This window comes from Vespa mandarinia, chromosome 2, assembly GCF_050613455.1.
Source record: "Vespa mandarinia isolate Hongniang chromosome 2, ASM5061345v1, whole genome shotgun sequence".
NCBI classification, from domain to species: Eukaryota; Metazoa; Arthropoda; class Insecta; order Hymenoptera; family Vespidae; genus Vespa; species Vespa mandarinia.
The window spans coordinates 17690001-17711808 of NC_140811.1; the positions used below are offsets into that span (position 1 = coordinate 17690001).

General features: G+C 26.2%; 4 protein-coding genes across 11 annotated transcripts; 2 read left to right on the forward strand and 2 right to left on the reverse strand.

The window, feature by feature from the left end:
• The first annotated feature begins 527 nt into the window (after positions 1 to 527).
• On the forward strand, positions 528 to 4842 carry Gclc (glutamate--cysteine ligase). 4 transcript variants are annotated; one of them, XM_085664550.1, is made up of 10 exons: positions 529 to 955; positions 1035 to 1248; positions 1964 to 2073; positions 2146 to 2331; positions 2496 to 2668; positions 2767 to 2984; positions 3090 to 3458; positions 3543 to 3893; positions 3964 to 4145; positions 4257 to 4842. In XM_085664550.1, the coding sequence occupies exons 2-10, from the start codon at positions 1099 to 1101 to the stop codon at positions 4432 to 4434; spliced, it is 1917 nt and encodes a 638-aa protein (XP_085520676.1). In that variant the 5' UTR covers positions 529 to 955; positions 1035 to 1098; the 3' UTR covers positions 4435 to 4842. The 4 variants fall into 4 exon arrangements, with proteins under 4 accessions (XP_085520677.1, XP_085520676.1, XP_035718004.1 ...); XM_035862111.2 differs by having other exon boundaries at positions 529 to 951; XM_085664551.1 differs by having other exon boundaries at positions 528 to 1248; positions 4343 to 4842.
• Positions 4843 to 4985: 143 nt separating this feature from the next.
• On the reverse strand, positions 4986 to 7357 carry LOC118439881 (sulfotransferase 1E1). Of its 2 annotated transcripts, none has more exons than XM_085664552.1 (7): positions 7078 to 7357; positions 6685 to 6977; positions 6405 to 6504; positions 6060 to 6255; positions 5638 to 5764; positions 5467 to 5561; positions 4986 to 5300 (listed from the first exon to the last, which is right to left on the reverse strand). In XM_085664552.1, exons 2-7 carry the CDS (start codon positions 6893 to 6895, stop codon positions 4986 to 4988), a joined length of 1044 nt encoding a protein of 347 aa, XP_085520678.1. In that variant the 5' UTR covers positions 6896 to 6977; positions 7078 to 7357. The 2 variants fall into 2 exon arrangements, with proteins under 2 accessions (XP_085520678.1, XP_035718015.1); XM_035862122.2 differs by having other exon boundaries at positions 7040 to 7357.
• A 980-nt stretch (positions 7358 to 8337) lies between these two features.
• On the reverse strand, positions 8338 to 18300 carry LOC118439852 (uncharacterized). Of its 2 annotated transcripts, XM_085664531.1 has the most exons (9): positions 17901 to 18300; positions 16977 to 17120; positions 14763 to 16475; positions 11879 to 11992; positions 10395 to 11777; positions 9977 to 10261; positions 9533 to 9763; positions 9141 to 9322; positions 8338 to 9030 (listed from the first exon to the last, which is right to left on the reverse strand). In XM_085664531.1, exons 1-9 carry the CDS (start codon positions 18033 to 18035, stop codon positions 8535 to 8537), a joined length of 4683 nt encoding a protein of 1560 aa, XP_085520657.1. In that variant the 5' UTR covers positions 18036 to 18300; the 3' UTR covers positions 8338 to 8534. The 2 variants fall into 2 exon arrangements, with proteins under 2 accessions (XP_085520657.1, XP_035717956.1); XM_035862063.2 differs by lacking the exons at positions 14763 to 16475; positions 16977 to 17120 and having other exon boundaries at positions 8344 to 9030; positions 17901 to 18299.
• Positions 18301 to 18979: 679 nt separating this feature from the next.
• On the forward strand, positions 18980 to 21757 carry LOC118441208 (uncharacterized). Of its 3 annotated transcripts, none has more exons than XM_035865311.2 (7): positions 18980 to 19261; positions 19348 to 19560; positions 19636 to 20006; positions 20119 to 20229; positions 20314 to 20575; positions 20646 to 20855; positions 20946 to 21757. In XM_035865311.2, exons 2-7 carry the CDS (start codon positions 19418 to 19420, stop codon positions 21154 to 21156), a joined length of 1308 nt encoding a protein of 435 aa, XP_035721204.2. In that variant the 5' UTR covers positions 18980 to 19261; positions 19348 to 19417; the 3' UTR covers positions 21157 to 21757. The 3 variants fall into 3 exon arrangements, with proteins under 3 accessions (XP_035721204.2, XP_035721186.2, XP_085520830.1); XM_085664704.1 differs by having other exon boundaries at positions 19038 to 19056; positions 19141 to 19261; positions 20119 to 20575; XM_035865293.2 differs by having other exon boundaries at positions 18981 to 19261; positions 20119 to 20575.
• The last annotated feature ends 51 nt before the right edge of the window (positions 21758 to 21808 follow it).

Consider the following 21808-nt stretch of genomic DNA (forward strand, 5'->3'; position numbering starts at 1 on the left):
TTCTTATTGTAGTAAAACAACAGTCTGATATATATATATAATGTGTGTGTGTATATATATATATATATATGTATATATTTGAATATTTCTTTCTATTTTATAATTTATAATTTTTTCAAATTTATAACCAATATATTGGACTCATATTAGAAATTTGTTCATTTTTTACATTTATTATATACTAATATAATTGTTTATTTTTATTTATTTTTATTTATTATGATTTATTTATTACGATATATATACATGTACATACACCATATATATATATGCACCATTATCGTGTATGAATGCATACGAAGAGATTTGTAATATATATAGTATAATTCGTTTGAATACACAGTTCGCGACATCTGTACATTAAATTCGATAATGTATCAATTTTTCACTGTAAGCACTATCGATAAAAAAGATTGCGAATTTATCTTCAGATTAATACTTCGATTAACGCGCATCTTCCACGCCATCTAATGATTACTTTGAGTTTACTATATTATTAATGCCTTCGTTCCAGGTAACGTCGTGTGTGTCGACAAAAAAAGTTTATTCGAAGAAAACTGAAATATAGCATTTTGATGTTGTCGTCATTAGACGCTTTAATAATTAATGATACCTTCGATGTGCTTGAGTGAGCGCGTGTGTAATTCATTAAACATAGAAACATAACATAAACTTTGACATTTTTCATTTGGATCTTCTAATTTGTATTTATATTTTTTTTATTATTATTTATATAAATTAAAGAAATAATTAGTTAGATAATTTAATAAATTAAAGAAATAATTAATTAAATAATTTAATTGGTTGAAGTTTAATTACACACACACACACACACACACGACACATACACCCAGATAACACACAGATAATTCTTAGCACAGAGATGGCGTTATACGTATAAAAGGCAATTTAACAGAAACGGTGAACCATAGTCACGGTGGAGAACATATCGTAAGTACGTTTGGTTGGTACATTCGGTTGATCTCGGTATTACTCGGAAAATATCGTTTTTCACGAGGATTCACATTTCTTAGTGTGGCAACTTTTGAAAACAAATTACTTATTGTAAGAAAGAGAAACACAAGTGATTAAAAGGAAATGGGACTTTTATCCGAGGGAAGTCCACTTAGTTGGGAAGAAACGAAAAAATTGTCGGATCATGTGCGCAAGCATGGGATCATACAATTTATTAATATATATAAGAAACTCAGAGATAGACAAGGTGATGTACTCAAATGGGGTGATGAGGTACGTAAAATCAATTCTTTGTCTCCTACTTTTTTTCTCCTCGACTCAAACATTGTGGTTAACATTATCGCTTTGTCATTCTTCGAGTATTACTTCTTCATTATTTTTTTTCCTTATTTTTTCATTAACATTCATTTAAAGTTATGCTTCAAAAAGAATCATACAATGACATAATATTTTTATCTTTTTATCGTTATGATACATTTGTGCTTACTCGATTAGAATACTTAACGAAAAGAATGTCAACTATATGTATTTTTATTGAAATTTTATTTCTACTATTAGAAATAGTTATTAAATTGATGACACATGAGAACTCTTTTAATTGTATCATTTTTCTACTCTGTTATTGGAATAAAATTAACTATCATTTAGCTTTTCTCTTGCATAAGCTAATAGAGATAAGATGATAAAGATTGCACAAAATGATGGAACATTGATGTTACACAATGATATCATAAATCAAGATAATTTTATAAAATAACATTGCTGGAAAAAAAAAACACTTGTCATAATTATAATTTTGACTTGAATAATATTCTATAATTTTTTATTATATTTGTCACAAGCTCAATGTTATAAGAATCATCGGATTATTGAAATATAAATAAATTTAGTCGATATTTATTTGATACTATTATTTTTATTAATCGATATTCTTATTTTAAATTTCATTATAAAGAATTATAATTTATAAATGAATCATTTTAAACAGGTAGAATACTTATTAGTAAAATTTGATGATGTAGCAAAAACAGCAAAACTTAGCTTAAGAGCCGAAGAAATATTAAAAGTTTTAAATGAAAAAGAGCTGAAAGATCCATCGTAAGTATTATATTCTTTTAATTATCAATTTGAAAGAATTTGAATTTAATGATAAATTATTCTGTCGAATAGAAATGTTAAATCATTATGGCGACCAGAATATGGTGCATATATGATTGAAGGGACACCAGGGAAACCATATGGAGGTTTATTAGCACATTTTAATGTTGTAGAAGCAAACATGCGTTATCGTAGACAGGAAGCAACAAAATTATTAAAACATGGAGAAGTACTAATGTCACTGACCAATTTTCCAAGGTATTCAAGTAAATGTAGTTGTCAATTGTGCTACGATATAATAAATAAAATAATAATATATAGTGTTCATATATATATATACATATATATATATATGTGTATATATATATGTATATATATATATATATATATATATATATATATATATAATGTATATACTTTAGGCTAGGAGCATCAGATTTTACAGATCCTCCGGTTGTGCCTACTCCAAGTGCTGGAGCCTCCAGAAGCTTGTTTTTTCCAGATGAAGCAATATACCCAGGACACCCACGTTTTAAAACATTGACAAAAAATATTAGAGAACGTCGTGGAGAGAAAGTTGCTATAAACATTCCTAGTGTGTATTTTTATAAATATTATATCAATACGTATATGAACTTTTTATATCAACCGCCATGAAAATGTAATATTATTTAATTAAGTATTTCTTTGTAGTTTACAAAGATACAAATGTTCCTTCTCCGTTTAAAGAAGATCTGATAAGTCAAGGAGATGATGGATCCAGTGGTAAAGCTGCGAAAATAGATCATGTTTATATGGATGCTATGGGTTTTGGAATGGGATGTTGTTGTTTACAACTTACTTTTCAAGCTTGTAATATAGATGAAGGTCGAACATTGTATGATCAACTTACACCATTGTGTCCAATCATGGTTAGTGAGTTAAATTTAATAAATCATATATTTTCAAATAAAGGAATGTTGAGTTAGAATACTTGTTCGTGCATACGTTACAGACATTTGTTTAACATTCGACAGTTGGCTTTAACTGCTGCTAGCCCATTTTATCGTGGATATGTGACAGATGTTGATTGTCGATGGAATGTAATTTCCTGCTCAGTCGACTGTAGAACGCAAGAAGAACGTGGATTGAAACCTTTGGAAGAAAATCAATTCAGAATTCACAAATCTAGATATGATTCCATTGATTCATACCTCAGTGAACAAGGAGATAAATATAATGATGTTCCACTGATATATGACGCTGAAATATACAAGCAATTACTAGATAATGGAATTGATAGATTACTTGCTCAACATATAGCTCATTTATTTATCAGAGATTCTGTATCTTTGTTTTCTGAAAAAATACATCAGAATGATTTGGAAGATACTGATCATTTTGAAGTAAGTAATTTTAACGATATTAGTTAATTGGAAAGAATTTTTCATTCTTCTCTATTTATAAATATTACATAAATAATTTTTCAGAATATTCAATCGACCAATTGGCAAACAATGCGATTCAAACCACCACCTCCATATTCTTCTATAGGATGGCGAGTTGAATTTCGGCCATGTGAAGTACAAATTACAGATTTCGAAAATGCAGCTATTGTTTGTTTTATTGTACTTTTAACAAGAGTTATACTCAGTTACAAATTAAATTTACTTATACCAATTAGTAAGGTTGATCAAAACATGGCTAAAGCACAAAAAAGAAATGCTGTTAAAAATGAAAAGTTTTGGTTTCGTAAAGATATTACATCAAATACTGTAAACAAAGATAATACAGAAGAGGAATATGATGAGTTTACCATTAATGAAATTATTAATGGCAAGGTACTAATTCGATGAAGTAATTAAGTTTATAATATGGAACATATATAAAAATATATATGTATATTTACAGAATGGCGTTTTTCCTGGATTAATACCATTGGTTAATTCTTATCTTGCTAATATGGATGTGGATGCAGATACACATTGTACAGTACAAAGATACATGAAATTAATTCAAAGACGTGCATCTGGTGAACTCCTAACAACAGCTGCATGGCTTAGAAAAGAAGTAATCTCACATCCAGAATACAAGTTAGTTATTTTGTTTTTTTTTTTTTTATTCTTACTCGAAGTAATAATATTATTAGCACTTCGTATAAGAGTATATAATATATTAATCTACAATCTATATCTATGATACAGACATGATTCTGTCATAACACAACGTATCAACTACGACTTAATGAAAAAGATAGATAGTATCGTATCCAATGAAGTTTCTTGCCCAGAATTACTTGGACCATGCATAGCATCTAAAACAACCGAAACAATACCACCAGCTGTTGCTAAAGCAGAAAAGTGCCGAGACATGGATTGTTAATGATAGTATTTTTACTATGACCCAATTTTTTGCAGGTATATCAATAAACTTTATAATTTATTTTATTCGATATGCGTTGTACGTATGTCACTTAATAGCTACTTTAAAAAGAAAAGAAAAAAAAAAATCAAGAAAGAAATTTGCTTTTAATGCTTTGAAATTTTGTTTTGTTAACGTTTATATTACAATAATTTACATTCCATATGATGCATTAAGATGATTTTTAAGAAAATAATATTAAAATACATATTATCAGTATTTTTAAATAAAACAAATTTCTCTGTATAATTAAAAATATAATGTACACAATTTCATTTTTTTTTTCTTTTTCTTTATTTTTCTTTATTTTTTTTGTTTTGTTTTGTTTTAATATAATGACAGTGGTGCTGAATAAATATAGTAAAATAAGATTTTTTAAATGAACATAAATTTTCAAGAATTCTTATAATGATTAGTTATATGGCAGAATGTTGAATGTTCAATAAAAAGTATTTGTTACACAACTTGTTACACAAATACGATTGGAAATCCTGTAAATTATTTCATCAATTTTATTTTATTAATTCGAAATCTAAGTTGTTAAAATTTGGGAATCTCATATCAGTATTCTTTAAATTTTCTGCAATCCATTGATTAGCTTCAATTTCTAATGTTGGTGTAAAGAAATCCTTCCAACCACCACTTTGCCCTTGTCTGACAAACGTTTTTTTTTCCATGATATTGCATTCTTTTAATTCTGAATAATTTACCATTTCATTATTACGAAAATTCTTTATATCCAAATATGTTGCAAGTTTATTTAATTGTTCGTCACTATATACTTTTCCTAAGAATGTTGCAATTTTTTTAGTAGTTTGCAGGAAATTCTAGAAAGAAAATGATAAATACATATGTATAAATATATATATATATATATATATATATATATATATATATATATTTATATATATATAAAGTATTTGAACACAGTTTAGATTATATTACATAGTAAAATAATAGAGAGTAAATATTTTTACAATATCATATACATACTGCTTGTATTTCTTCATAAAATATAAACAAAACATTAGGATGTTCTTTAAGTGCCCAAGCCTCTTTTAAATGTTCCCAATATGGATTCCATGGAGCTAAAAATATAAAAAAATTCATCATTATATTATATCAATTAATCACAAAGATAATATTTATATAAATAATACCTACTTAAATTATTTTGAAAGTAATTCCAAAATTGTTCGAATGTACCTACATAACCCATTGTTTTTATATCCTTACACAAATTATACCATGAAACGCCTACATCCTTAGGATTTCTTGCAATATAAACTATCTAAAAAAAATTGTAATATAAAATTCTAATTATATGATAGAAATATGGGGGTATTCATAAATGATTATCCTGATTTTAACAGTTCATAATATAATAATATGTTAAAGTTTATTAACTTTTTTTCTTTATGATTAGAAACTTTATTTATGGACCAATGTATAAGTTTGTGTTTCATTGCAAGTATCAGATAAATAATTATAATATATCATAAGCAGGATAATCATTTTTGGATACGCTTCATATAAAAATGTTCAAATAGAATTTTAAAAAATAAAACAATTGAATACTTTCTTACTTTACAACCAGATTCCAAAATATTAGGTAATAGACTAAATGGAAAATGTGTCTTAATAAATCTGGGTGAAGACATTTCTTCCAAAACTTCATATCCAGGTCTTGCAATTGATCTGCATAATTTCTCTTTACTTGAATCACCTTTATTCATTTCTATAAATTCCTGTGTTACTTCAGGGTGATTAAATAAAGAAAATCTAAAATACAAAGTTTTTATATATATATATATATAAATTCTGTGCGTATTACGTATGTCCTTATGTGTATGTGTGTGTGTAAAATTTTAATAGGAAAAATATTTCAGAGCCTTTTTTCTTATTTAATTAAAAGGTACATTTATCCTTACTCCAAAAATGGAAATTTTTCTGTAAGATATTTAGTTTTTGCTGTATCATAATCCAAATTATTGGACAACATCCAAACAAGTTCTTGAGTCAATGTGGTTCCTATCAATAGAAGAAAAATGATCAGTATTAGAAAAATAAGATAAAAGACAAAAAATAGGTAGATAAAAAATAAGATATTTATATTACGTAATATATTTATCTAATATTCCATATAATTTAAAGTGACATATATAAAAAAAAAAAAAATCTAGAAAGAAAGAAATTTATATAAATATTTACCTGATCTTGGATAGGACATTACCCAGATATCAGTGGATTTTGCTTTGAAATTATAAAATCCTTCTCCTTGTTTTGTGTAGTTAGATGGAAAAATATATTTTTTCGGTCCAACCATTACCCAACCAGTTCTCTCACCCTTGAATACTTTTAATAATTCTTTCGTTTTTTCTTCATTTAAAAATTCATATACGGGTAGTGTTAATCTATTCATCGTAACTATATTGCTATATCTTCTTCATTCAAAATTGAATTTACGAAAAAAACGAACACTTATGCTCTTTAACTGTATTTATCTATAAAAATTATTTATATTAAAAAAAAAAAATATATATATATACGAATGAATTACACACACAATTTAATATATATTCGTTGATGTATAATTCTATTTACACTGCTATATTCTCTGACTAAAGATATACGTTAATAAAATTTGAATAAATCAACAAATAAATAGAGTCACAGGAGCATCCATTCACTGGAAGTTCATCCGATATACTGGATATATAACTATTTGTTAACAGGTTTTATTGACTTAGAGATAAAAACTCAGTAAGAATTTAGGCCGACCATTATACTACTTTCTCCATAATAACTAACGGCTTTCTCTACCTATGTCACAATACCATTAAAAGTATGCAGCAATATACAAAAAAAATGTAAAAATATTTATCCATACAATAATTAATTAAAGAGAGATCGATATTAGATTAAATGCATGTTTATTAAAATCTCTTTTTTTTCGTTAATAAAATATTGACAATCGTATATTATATCGTTGTATATATACATATATACATATATATATACATATAATGTTGCATATATATATATATATGTGTACATATATATGCATACATTATATATTATAATGTACATATAACGCGCGCGCGTAACAATGATCTATTCGCATAACTGCAGTCAATGTATTAATACAACACTGTTATGTATTCATTATTATATTAATACTATTATATTATTTTTATTCAAGTCTAATAGTTTACATAGGAACTTTATATTTTTTTTTGTAAATTCATTTACAAATCAGTATAAATCAGTCTTATCGTGTTGTAATTATAATAAGCGTAAACACTCTTTGTTAACAGCTTGTCACAAATATAATACGTGTTCCATGTAATATATCAAAGAATATTCTTTGGTCTTTTTTATAAAATAATTCTTATCAAAGCTGTGAACTTTTAATGTGGCATTTGTTTAGAAAAGTTATATTGTTTACATATATACACGCACACATACAGATAAGAAAGATTAAATAAAATATTTTTTCTTTTTTATGTATGATATATATATATATATATGTGGGATTCGTAACAAAAATTAGGCCCTCCATTAATACTCCAGTATTAATGTCTGTTTGTTTAAAATGGAGGTGCTCATTCCCATATATATATTCTATATATTAATACTTCGTTTATAACAGAACATGCAAAAATATGATTACAGAAATATCGATATATATAATAATTAATAATAATGTGAAACTATATTGTAATACTGCAAAAAAGAAAATATTAATACAACATAATTTATTGTTTTCTTTCTCTTTTTTTTATTGATTATTATTATTATTTTTTTTTTTTTTTTTTTTTTTTTTTTATGTATATATATAAAAATGATTATTTACTATTTTTGATAATTTTATTTACTTTGTAATAACAAAAAAAATTCAGTGTATTTTCTCTTTAGAATATTATTTTAGTTTCACACATACGCACATACACAGTCTCACGTTTCTCGTTTGTACTTATTAACGATTATATTAATACCTGTAATATAATTTTTACATAAACTGAAACATTTTTTGAAAAATTATAAAAATAATTAAGAAATTAAAAACAATCAGAGTGCAGGACATTTTGGATCACTGTACTATTTTCTGGTATAATATCGTATGTATTCTCAGTCGATGATCCAGATAATTCGATCATTTTTTCCAAACTTCTGATTGTTTCATTACTTTGTACATTTTCATTATATACATATTGACTAATATTCTGTTGATTATTGCTATCGTTTTCCTTATTAATATCTTTGGGTATCACATTATTAGCAGTCTCTTCATATTTCAAGATTAATAATTTATTACTCTCGTTATCTGTATTCCTAGATGTTTCTTTATCTGTATTCGTAAATGTTTCCTTATTTGTATTCATAGATGTGTCAAGAGTAACGTGATCATTGATCTTTCTTATATATTTAGTCCTTCCCTTGTTCTTTAAAAGATCTTTTAATTCAGGATTGGCTAAAAAGCTTTTACAACGCTTGGTATGTATTTTCATATTATCTCGACGATTGAAAGCCTTGTTACAACCAGGACAATGGTATCTAAAATAAATAATAATTAAAATATAATTATCGCACATAGTGTTGGGATTTGTTAAAGAAAAAAAAAAAAAAAAAAAAAATAATAATTTCCTTTATGACATTATATTCACCTTATTTCACTATGTACTGCCATATGTGCAGCAAGGTGCGATTGTTGGGCAAAAGATTTTTCGCAATTATTACATTTGTACTTTCTAATACCTTCATGTTTTAAAAGATGTTCTTTTAATATATGACTGCTTTTATATACATTAGGGCATAAATCACATTTATATTTAGCAGCTGCGTGGACCTGTAAAAAATAAAAATAAAAAATATTTAAAAAGAAAACAAAAAGTATGAAAGAATAAAAAATCGTAAAAACCACACACACACACACACACAATACATATGTGTATATATATATACACACACACACACACAATACATATGTGTATATATATATATATATATACACACACACACACAATAAAGTAAACATTTTTATGTAAAAGAAATTTACATTTTTATGATTCAACAATGTTTTTCTGGATTTTAAAATTTTCCCACAAATATTGCATATATAATCACGTGTATGAATATTTTTCATATGCTGTTCTAATGCTGTTTCATTAGATAAATAAGCAGAACAAAGCTTACACATCACAACTTTATCTTTATTATGAATAAGCATATGAGCTCGCATTCTCCCTCTTGAATAAAATTCTTTTCCACAAACATTGCAATGTATGTCCTGTTTGATAATAAGAAAATTAGTAAACAAAATATATACATATATATAAATAATGCAATTTTATCATATACAATAAAACTCGATTACAGCAATTAGTATTATCATGTTGACTACAGTGTTAGTATCACAAATTTTGTTTTAAAAGTGTTACTTTGACATAATACTCTAATCAAGTTTTAGTATATTTTATTAATTTTTTTTTTGTTACGTTACCTTTACTGGCTTATGTGTCGTGTTATGATAACTCAATACTTGACGACTACAACTGGCAAAATCACAGATCTTACATTTGAATGGTCGAGCACCTGTATGAGTATTCAAGTGTTCTTCTAAAAGGACCGCAGTGACATATCGTTTTTCACAGAGATGACACGCAAAAGGTTTTATTTTTAAATGACGTTTTCTAATGTGACAGCGTACATTGCTTATAGTTACCGTTGAAAATTCACAAGCTGTACATTTATATGGTCTCATTTTCAAATGAGCCCAAACATGAACCTAAAAGTACAATTCATATGTATATTTAAATATTTTGATTTAATTTTATATGTATAATATTATAAAGAAAAAAATAAACGAAATAATAATTTCTTTCGTTTATAATATTATAAAATTTAAGTTATATGTATACCTGACATTTGTCCAATCTAGGGTACATTAATCCACAAATATTACACTGAATAGTTCTTTTATCAGTGATTGTTAGATTTTTTTCGACAATGCTTGAATCAACAACTGACATATCTATCTTATAGTATTTTTCAATTTCTACTTTTTGCTCGTGACTTATTAATTCGGAAATTTTACCAAATTTTCCATTTCTTCTGAGTCGTTCATTTAAATTATTCTTAAACTCTAATTGTTGAGATGTTCCGGGAGTAATATCTTTTTCGCAATTGTGTTGTATCTTCTTTCTCGATAATTTTACTTCATTAGGTACATCTAATGAAGAGTTTGAAACTTCTGTTTGAACTTGTTCTGCAAGACATTTATTTCTTATAGATTTAGAAATGGGAACAACTTCGGATATGTGAATATGATTCACTATTGAATTTGCATCGACTTGTTGATTTGATTCTGCTTCATCTCCAGGTGGAGGACTTGTATTCAATACAGTTTCATCTTTCTCAGATTTTGGCTTATATGGTTCCTGTAATAATGTGTCATTGGAAGCCCACACAAATTGATTTGATTGTAAAACTTGTACTTTATGTGGTATAACATGATCAGAATTTTCATTTTTTATATTATTTTCATTAGAATGGCACTTCACTTTTTTAGATAAATTATTTTTTTTCTTTTCATGCATATTGTTATTATCCACATTATTTTTATTATTGTCATGGATTTTATTGGACAATACTTCTTCTGTTTTATTTGAATGAGCAATAGATTGATTCTCATTAATAGAGAATTCTTTGGAAGAGTCTTTAGTATTAGATATGGACAGAATATCAGCTTTGGTCGTATTTGTATCATCATGAGACAGTATTACTCTTGATTCTTTTACATTGTTGAGTCTTTTAAGATTAAAGGAATCAATTAAGGATTTATGAACAGAACTTTTACGTCTTGTTTTTTTAATTAGAGAAGAATGGGTCTGATTATCTTCACTTCTTGTTTCTCTTAATGTTGCTTTTCTCGTTCTATTTTTTTTTTCAGACTGATTACTTAGTTTACTTTTATCTATTTTAACATTTATTGAAGATATTTGAGAAATTTTAATAAATGGCTCTTCTTTTGAAGAAAAACTTTTCTCTAATTTTGTAACGTTACTGCAATTTCTTTTCTCGTTTAGTTCAGTCTCTTTTATATTTGATTGTTTGACGGTAACAAAACTGTTCAAATTTTCAATTGAACAAACATTGGATTGATCTAATTCACTTTTTGAACGATTTTTATAACTACTTGATTGATGACATTTTCTAGGAGAAGGAAAAGCATTTTCTTTATCAAATTCGGCATCGTTTTCCATGTGCACTACGTCGATTACATCTTTTACAGTTTCAATTTTCTAAAAAAAAAAAAAAAAATAAATAAATAAATAAACCGTAAAAAAATAATTTTTTTACCTTTTAATATAACTCATAATAATAAATAAATTAAATATCTTACATTAGTTAGCTTTTTTTGAGTATGATGACAAAGGTCATAAAAATCGCATAAAAATTCCAAAGTTCCTAAGCATCGCACACATACTATCTGTGGTAATCCATCATCCTTTTGAATCTGAAACATTTTGAAAAAACTTTATTTCACTTTAAATTAATAATCGATAACGATTATTATAAAATAGAAATATAATTCTTAAATGACGATTTAATACATACAATCTCATACGATGTATTTGATTTGTAGAATTTGAAGAAATTCTATTATTTCATGTGAAACATTATCTTCTTATATAAATTATAGATATATTAATAATATAGTAAGGTATATAAAAAATGAACAAATATTAGACCCCAAAATATTATATCTTTATTAAGACAGCCATGGAATCGAAAAACATGTTTATTGTCAAAAAAATCACTATTTCCTATTTACCTAGCATCATTAACATATTCTTATTAATGCCCATGCCAATAATTTTTTATATTGGCCAAAAGTACAAGATATTCTCTCTTCTCAGAAAAATATTTCAAGTTGCATAATCATTTTATAAAATAGATATTTTTTCTTATCACTGAAATAGTTTTGGAGAAGTATTCTATTTAAATATTTATGTGTGTATGTGTATGTGTATATATGTATATATATATATATATATATACATACGTACGTATCTTATAAACGAAAAATGATATTATGATCACATGAAGACATAATTGCTTCTTCATTTTTGTTAAAGAAGCATTAATAGTCTATTGCTTTCTTTCTCATTAGTAATAATATTAATCAAAATATCATTCCAAATTTGAATATTATTATTAGCTATCATTTTGTTACATTATATTCATTATGTTTTCAAATTTATGATTACATTTTATTAAGAAATCCTCAATTAAGGCACTTACATTTCATTGTGTCTTTTCGCATAGTGTATAAAATAGTTTATAAGAAGAATCTATAAATTATTTTATGTTCATATGTATAATTCTGGGGCAGTTCTTTTTTTCATATTGTTTTAATGTAATAATCTGTATATAATAAAATATATCCAAAAATATAGTATATAAATACTATATTTTTTTTTTTTTTATGAAGACCTCAAAAATTTAGAGTTTTCTGAAATACTCTTATATGTAAAAATATATAGAAAATTCTTTTCCTCTCTTTCTCCTTCGCTCTGCTATTCTAATATTTAATTTTTTTTTTTTTTTTTTTTTTTTGGAAGCCCTATACATACTATACAATTTTATGTTTCTGAACACATTATGTAGTGCTGTAGAAAAAAACATTAGTGTGCAACCAATACAATCTTTGGAAACAAATTTCTATTATGTGTTTCTTTTGGCGTTATAAAAGAGAACTTTTGTTATTAAACCATATATGGTCCAAATATTAATAATAAACGTAATCTCTTAAATCTGTCGTACTATGTTGAAATATGCAATTGTTTGCTATTAAATAAATTTATATTGTTTCTTAGTTGAATATATATCGCTAATATATATCATATCTTTATTACAAACAAATATTAACAAAAAAAAAAATCTTTTGTGATAATAAAAATCATATACACTATAATAATTATCAAATAATAGCATTAGAATTTTTAAAAAATTAAAAAAAATTTACAAGAATTTAAAAAAGAAATAAAACAAAAATAAAAAAAAATGTTATTACCTTTTACATGTTTTTTGAAATCCAAATTAAATAAGTCTTTATCTTCGTCTATATATTAGAAAATGCAATCTATATGATATAAAATTGTTACGTAATTGATCTATTTATGATTTAGTAAATCAAATGATTTACCAAATGTCTAAACAGACAATTTGTAAATATAGAAAGATGTTATATATATGTATATATAACATATATGTATATATAACATATATGTATATATAACATATATGTATATATAACATATATGTATATATAACATATATGTATATATAACATATATGTATACATATATATATATATATATTTATATTAAAACAAAAAAAAGAACCATTTGCTAAATTTATCTTTCTTTTTTTGTTTAATACTGTAAAGCTTGTTGAAAATTAAATTAAATTTATTACATAATAGAAAAGAAAAAAATAATGGAAACGAAAATGTTTCTTCTTCATTCTATTAACGCGATGAATTTTATAAAATTGCAATACAAACTATTTATATTTTATAAATCACATATTAAATTTGCCAATTCACTGTGTCAATGTTTCGTGTTATTCGATATAGAATTTAAGTATCTAACATCATTTTAATTGCAACTTCAACAAATTCACTTTTTTTTTTTTATGCACACAAGTATTATTAACTAAATGTATATAATCAAATAAACGTGAAAAGAATACTATAATATGTCAAATGCATAGCTATAACGTAATATACAAATAGTAATACATAAAATTAAAGAATAATAAACTAAAGTATGAAATGAAGTCAGTGACACAATTGAATCATTATAAACAAAAGCATATCAAGTAGATGACTATCGAATAATATTTAGGCATTAGCAGAAAAGTAAATTTCTAATACCATGAATAATGTATACAGTATCCCTAATATTACCTTTTTTTTCTCTCTCGATGATGTATATAATATCTCTAATATTAGAAAAACTTATTTCTACTTTTGACAATGGTCTAAATGAGCTTCACAATAATACGCATGCATTTTATATACATGTATCAATCTCAAATTGCATTTTTGTCAATAGTCATTTAATGTTCTACTTGGAAAATTCGTTATTCATAAATGAGTTTGCATAATATAAAGATTATTGTTACTTCTCATTCGATGCACTTGATGTTTCATCAGTAGTGGAAATAGTTTTTTGTTTATTATCAGTCTTTTTTATTTCAAAATGTCTTTTCCTATGTACTTTCATATTATCACGTCTATTAAACTTTCTTCCACATTCTGGACAAGCATGTGTCTTTTCACCATGTACATGACGATGCGCTGCAAGGTGACTAGCTTGTGCGAAAGTGGCTCCGCATTTTTGGCAAATGTGCTTTCTCAAGCCTTCATGTTTTAATAAGTGCTCGTTTAGGAATGCTTTTGATGCGTACCTATTATTGCAAACATTGCATATAAAGGGTTTTGGATTGGAGTGCTGCAGTACATGCGCTTTATATTTAGATGCTACTTTAAATGTTTTACTACAAATTTCACAGGTGTATGTTGTTGCATGTCTCGTTTTTATATGTTCATTTAACACTGACAAACTTGAATAAAGATTATAACAAAATCGACATCTAAAATTACGACGATTTTTTAAATGAACACTGGCAATATGACTAAGCAAACGCGTGCGATATGGAAATACCTTGCCACAGTACTCACAAGCCAGATTTTGTGGTGGTAAGTGTGATTTTCTATGAATTTGTAAGGACACTTTATGGTGATAACTTTGTTCACATTCCGTACAACTGTACGGTCGTATTCCTTTATGGACATTATCATGTTCAGTCAAATAAAATTTAGATTTAAATCTTTTTGGACATTTTGGACATTGTATTGGCCTGGGATTAGTATGCGAACATCTAATATGCTTCATTACATCAGATTTACAAACAAATTTAGCGTTGCAGAGAATACAAGTATATTGCTTAATTCCAAGGTGAGTTTTAACATGAACTGTGCATTTATCTTTACGTTCATAAAATTTTTTACAAAGTTTACAAACATATCCATTTTGATTGTCAGCCACAATGTGTTCAACATTATCGTCTACGCGTATTTCTTCCCCGTCAATCCTAAACAACTCTTCAGGATTTTGTGAATTTTCCAGTCTCTGTTCGAATTCAGTTAAGTCCTTTAACTTGATTGAATTATTTTTCGAATTCCCACTAATAATAGAACTAATTATACTATTTGCTTCTACACTGTTATGATTTTCAAGTAAGTCTACGATAGCAGTATCTACCAAACACGAGCCTTGATCTGGGAACACTTTTGCTCGTACTGTAGCTATACTATCACACATTTTCCTACACAATTCTACGGTAAAACTAATGTCTTCTGCATCATTATGGCGATTTCTTGATTCTTTTACAGAAACTTCTATGTTCGGTGAACCTGAGACGATAGTAAGGAGCTTGTTCAATGCTGTCGTTGGAATTTGAATAGTGTGAGAATCTTGTTGCTTTCCACTTTGCTTTTCAACGTTCTCATTTGTATTATTGCGACAGTTAATATTATTATCTGGAGAAACAGTATTATGACTTCTTAAACGATTTGCAATTGGAGTATTCAATTCATTATCTGCAGAATTCTGGTTAGTCATTACATCTGCACTTTGTCTACTTCTAAGCCAACGTGTATGAGAAACTTCAGGATGTTGAACAGTCTGTGATCCATCCACTTTCTGTTGACTATTATCTTCAATAGTTTGATCTTTGGAAGTGTCATCGCTATCCTTTAATGTGTGTTGATGACTTCTTAGATTTCTTTGCGACTTTGTATGATTTCTGACAACACGTTGATCTACTTCTTTTACAGTCTCGCTAGGCGAAGAATTAAGATTCTTGTCAATACTATTATTATTATTTGCTGATGTACTTGGTGCAGCATCTTCTTTCTTTACTTCGGCCTAGGAATAGATCGAATTAAACATAAATGGGTATCAGGAATCTAATCTAATACAATTTTTATTTTAACAACAATTTACTTTCATGCCTTCTTTTATAAGAACATGCTTGCTTGTGCATAAATAATTAAATAAAATATATGAAACATTCACAGTTATGTATTTTCAAATATCATTATCTTTTTTTTCATCTTATTAGCATACAATATATAGTCAAAAATTAACTTTGTTAAAAAAAAAAAAAAAAAAAAAAAAAAAAGAAAGCATGAAAAATTAATCTTATTTATAAACTCTTGTTTAAAATTCTTTATTTATTATAAAGAAAAATTAACTTTAATATATATATGTATATTATGCAGTTTTTTATTAAATAAAAAATATAAAACCTACATCATTAAACTTCCGATATTTTGCTCTAATGTAAGGCAGATAAACAAGATTATTTATTTTAGTTGCATCCTAAGAGAGCGGTAGAGCAATACATAAAATAAAATGCTCACTTACAATCTCTGTTAAGGATGGTAGATTGTATCGATCGCGTAACACTTGTTGGGTGCGTAGACACTCCTCTTGGAAGTCACAAACGAATTCGAGTTTGCCCAGACATTGAAGACAGATCGCCTTGGGCAGAGGATCCTTTTCATCTATCTGTGATTTAAACAAAATACCTAAGTACTAAGAACGTAATGCACTCTTGAGAAGGATCGTGTTTCTGAGTTCAAATTGACGAGTTTCATAATCAAGAAGAAAAAAAGAAAAAAAAGAAAAAAAAAAGAGAAAAAAAAAATAAGGATTTAAAAATACCTATATAATCGTGAAAAGGCAAGAAAATATGTAAGCCTGAACCCTACCGCTCTATAGATACAACATGATAGAAAAAAGAAAATACGATACCCATTATATGTTTAAACAATCAAATCTTATCTTAACATGATTACAATAAGATATACTTATACCTATATGTAACTAACATTTATATATCGCATATATAATTCTATTCTTTGATATATATATATATATATATATATGACTTAATACTAAAATTTATACAAGAGCCAATTTTTTCTATATAAATATTATTTATTTATTTATTCATTATTGTAGAATTTTAATACATAATGAATAAATTCAACAGAATTATAGTTAATAAAAATCATTTCGCTTTAATACATTGTTCTAAATATCATCAGCGAGATAAATAATGTATGAAGATACAACATTTGTGATTAATTATAATAACTTAAATTAGTATGCAACACACACACACATATATATATACACACACACACACACATCGAAAAACTTCTCACGTTTCCCTACTTTACGGCCATTTTTCTAGTCCCCTACCCTAAACCTCAAGGAGCAACGAGGGCCCGGACCCCATAGCTCACACCACGCACCGTTGCTCTTACCTTAAATATTACTTACCAAAATGTTGATCTTCGAATGTATTTTCAAGCCGAGTAACCTTTTCGTCCCTTCTTCTCCAAACACATCAATGTAAATGCTTTCACGTTGTCCACATAGTCTGCAAACCTGAGCTTCTTCTTCCTTCAACTCCATTTTTATTTATCTCTGAAGGCTGTCTGAATACGCTTCTGACTACTTAACTAGTAGAAAAACAACGCTAACTTTTTAATAGTATTAATTTCCCGATTATGCCGATCATCTGCTTTCTCCCTCTCTCTTTTCAATCTAATCCATTCCATAAAACATTTTTTCCAAATGTTTAAATGAAATATATAAGAAATAAATAAATAAAAAAAAAAAATTAAACTTGCAGTGTTAACGTTACCATTTATCTTCGCTCGACTACGGGGATGCGATCAACTCGACACAGTAGTCGTTTTGATTATCCCCACTATTCGCGTTATTCCCTCTTCCGAATACAAATTTCTACCAATGAGAGGTGATAAAATAATAAAGGAAAATTACTGATTATTCGATTGGTCAAATATATGTCGTGTATTCCTTTGTAGTAACCAATCACGAAACGCTAGAGGAAAAGATGACAGGCAAATCAATTGTATACATGACTATCAGTTTATTATTAATTATAATTATTATATATAACCGCTAAATATTTTATTAGTCAATTTATTATTAATTATAATTATTATATATAATCGTTAAATATAAGAATCAATTAAAATTGTTTTCAATACATATATATCATTGGAGTTGATTTTGATCAATTTCTATTGGCTTAGACGGGGAAAGAGGGAGTAAATTCTAAATATGATTTAATTTTTTAATTATTTGTTTGTACATATATACATCGCATTGATATATTTAATCAAGGAATAATAAAGAAATAAAAACATAATGTATTCACTTTTAAAGAGCCAAACAATAATAATTATCTTGTATTATATTTATTTTTATCAAATGTGATTGGCTACTGTGTTTCCATGGTAACGACTCAGTGCCGTAACAAAAGTTGTTTATAGACAGGGCACCTACAGTAAATCTAATAATGAATCGTATATATGTATAACATAGATGGCATAATCTACTTCCGTACATATGGACTAATATTTTCTACTTGATGATGAAAAAAAATACAATGAAATAAAACACTATTGTTGGAATTACTATTTAAATTAATTCAATCTAAAAAAGATAAGGTTGAGGCATTGTTATGAATTGACGTTTTTTACAATTTCAGAGTGATCAGCAGAAAATCAGTAAATAAAGTTACCTTATTGAAAATTGTTATTGAGATATTTTAAAATGCGTATATACATTCCCACATCGAAATCAATTTAACTGTCAGTTGAAATATTAATGTAAGTAAAACAATGTAGAAAATTTCATATGCAAACATAATTTCATCTGATACAATATAAACATTACACTATACATTTGTTTACAGATGATATGAATAGTGAGTACGGTTAATAAATTTATAACAACAAATAATTGTTCTGTTAAATAATTATTCTATGTATAAAAAAAAAAATAAAATGACACGAAAGAAAAATAATTTAACAATGTCCATGAAAAGGTCATTGAATCGTAAAACTACAATTGACGCAATAAAAAGACAAGCTTCATATGAAAGGTTAATAACATTAATTAAAGAAAGGTACTAAAAAACATATTATATTATGATACAAATTCTATGTAAAAGAAAATTATAATTCTCATATTTTTTTTACAGTGGAAAACGTCGAATCAAGAAAGCAAAACAATTTCAACAAAATGAAAAAGTATCAACATCTTCGTTGAATGACAGTGTAATCATTTTAAGTGACAATGAAAATGAACAAACTGAAAAGATGAAATATACTACTCAAGATAATAATACAAATGAAACTGTACATTCTACACTTGGACAACTTTTTAAATCTTTTCAATGCTTACGTAAATCTAATGAACATAACATTTCTAATAGAATTGTGAATAGCACAGAAAGTAATAAATCAAGAAGAAGTATCATAGAATGTTCGAGTCCTGATACGTCATGTTGTGTAGTTTCAGATTCAACAAATTTGAAATCTAAAGTTTTAAATACAAATTCTACTAATGAAAGTATGTAGATGAATAAAATCATCATATTATTATGACATCTTTTAATATATCTATACTTAAATAATATATCTAAACTTATATAGTTTAATATATCTTATTTTTTTTATTTCAGTATCTTCAAATAATAAATTAAATGAATCTGTCGATGATATTGTTGTAGTATGGTCATCCATAAACAATTCATCGACAAATAGATCTATATCAAATAAAACAGATATAGAAGGTATTTCAGATGAAGAAAATCAATCACGACTTTTTATGTTAGATTATGATGGAGATCCTGGCAATCTAACATGTTTAAAATCAGTTTCAGAAGAACATGATAAGGAAACAAATAATGATAACGATCTACTATTTAATAAACCTGGCTTACAGTTACCTCATTGTTCTAAACCAAACTTTTCTATTAATGTAGAACCTCAACAAAATATGAGGAGGATCAGTGCAAAATTTTATGGTACAGCATTTAATACTAAGCAAGTACAACTTGAACAAGTAAATGAAACAGACCAAAATAAATCTAAGAAATTAAGGGAAATAATTATCGATGGCTGTAACGTTGCGATGGCGTGAGTTGTATTAAATTTTATATTTAAGATATTTTAATAATGTTTACAAAAAGTTATTTTTATATTTTAGACACACGCATGGCAAATCATTCTCCGAAGCAGGATTAAAATTAGTAATAGATTATTTTCAACAGAGAGGACATTCTGTTAAAGCATTTGTACCTCAACATAAACGATCTCTCTCTCATCGACTTCTTGAAAAACTGTGGAAGGAAGGAACAGTTGTTTTTACACCAAGTAGAAGCATTGCTGGTAAAAATATTACTTCTTATGATGATCGGTAAGTTTTATAAGTAATTATGCATTTACATTTTCAATCTTAAAAATATATTGTCTAACTTTATTTATTGTATATAATATATCTGTTTAGGTTTATATTGGAGTATGCAACAATGTGCAAAGGCATCGTTGTTTCTTTAGATCAATTCAGAGATTTATACACAGAAAAGCCAGAATGGCGTGATACTATTGAAAATCGATTATTAGCACCAACTTTTGTAGGAAATTATGTTATGTTTCCTGATGATCCATTAGGAAGAGATGGTCCTACGTTAGCCCAATTTCTGAGACACGATTCATAACATTACTCTAAATTAAGAACTTCGTTACACATTGATCACACATTAAATATTTCAAAGAGTACATTTAATTTGATAGTTACTATAATTTTTTAAGTGATTTTTTTTTTGTATCATTATTTTCTTATAAGTCCTATGAGTTGAGTAGATATAGATGTGAGCACATCTATATATATAATGAAAGAAAAAAAAAAAAAAAAAAGATAAAAGATTAAAAAAAATTATACAAGCACCTAATTTGTGTAAATGAATATAAATGTTTTACAATGCTTTGATTTTTTATATAAATTAAATTATGTTATATATATATACATATATATAATATAAAAGGAAATATAGCAAATGAAAAAGGAAGTTTGGCAAGTTTAAATAATTATACAACAAAAATGGGATCTATTGTTTTTTATATCACATAAAAGAAGTTACTCGCTATAACAAAATACACTTCGTGTTAAATTTCTATAAGTCGAAAAACCATAAGACAAGTATATAAAAAAAAATATTTCTATAATCATATATAATATATAAATGTATATTTTTTTATTTCATATTCAAATATCCATTAAATGGTTTTTCGAGTTATAAAAGTTCAAGTAACAGAAATTTAACCATGTATATATACATATACATACTTATTATTATACTATATTATACA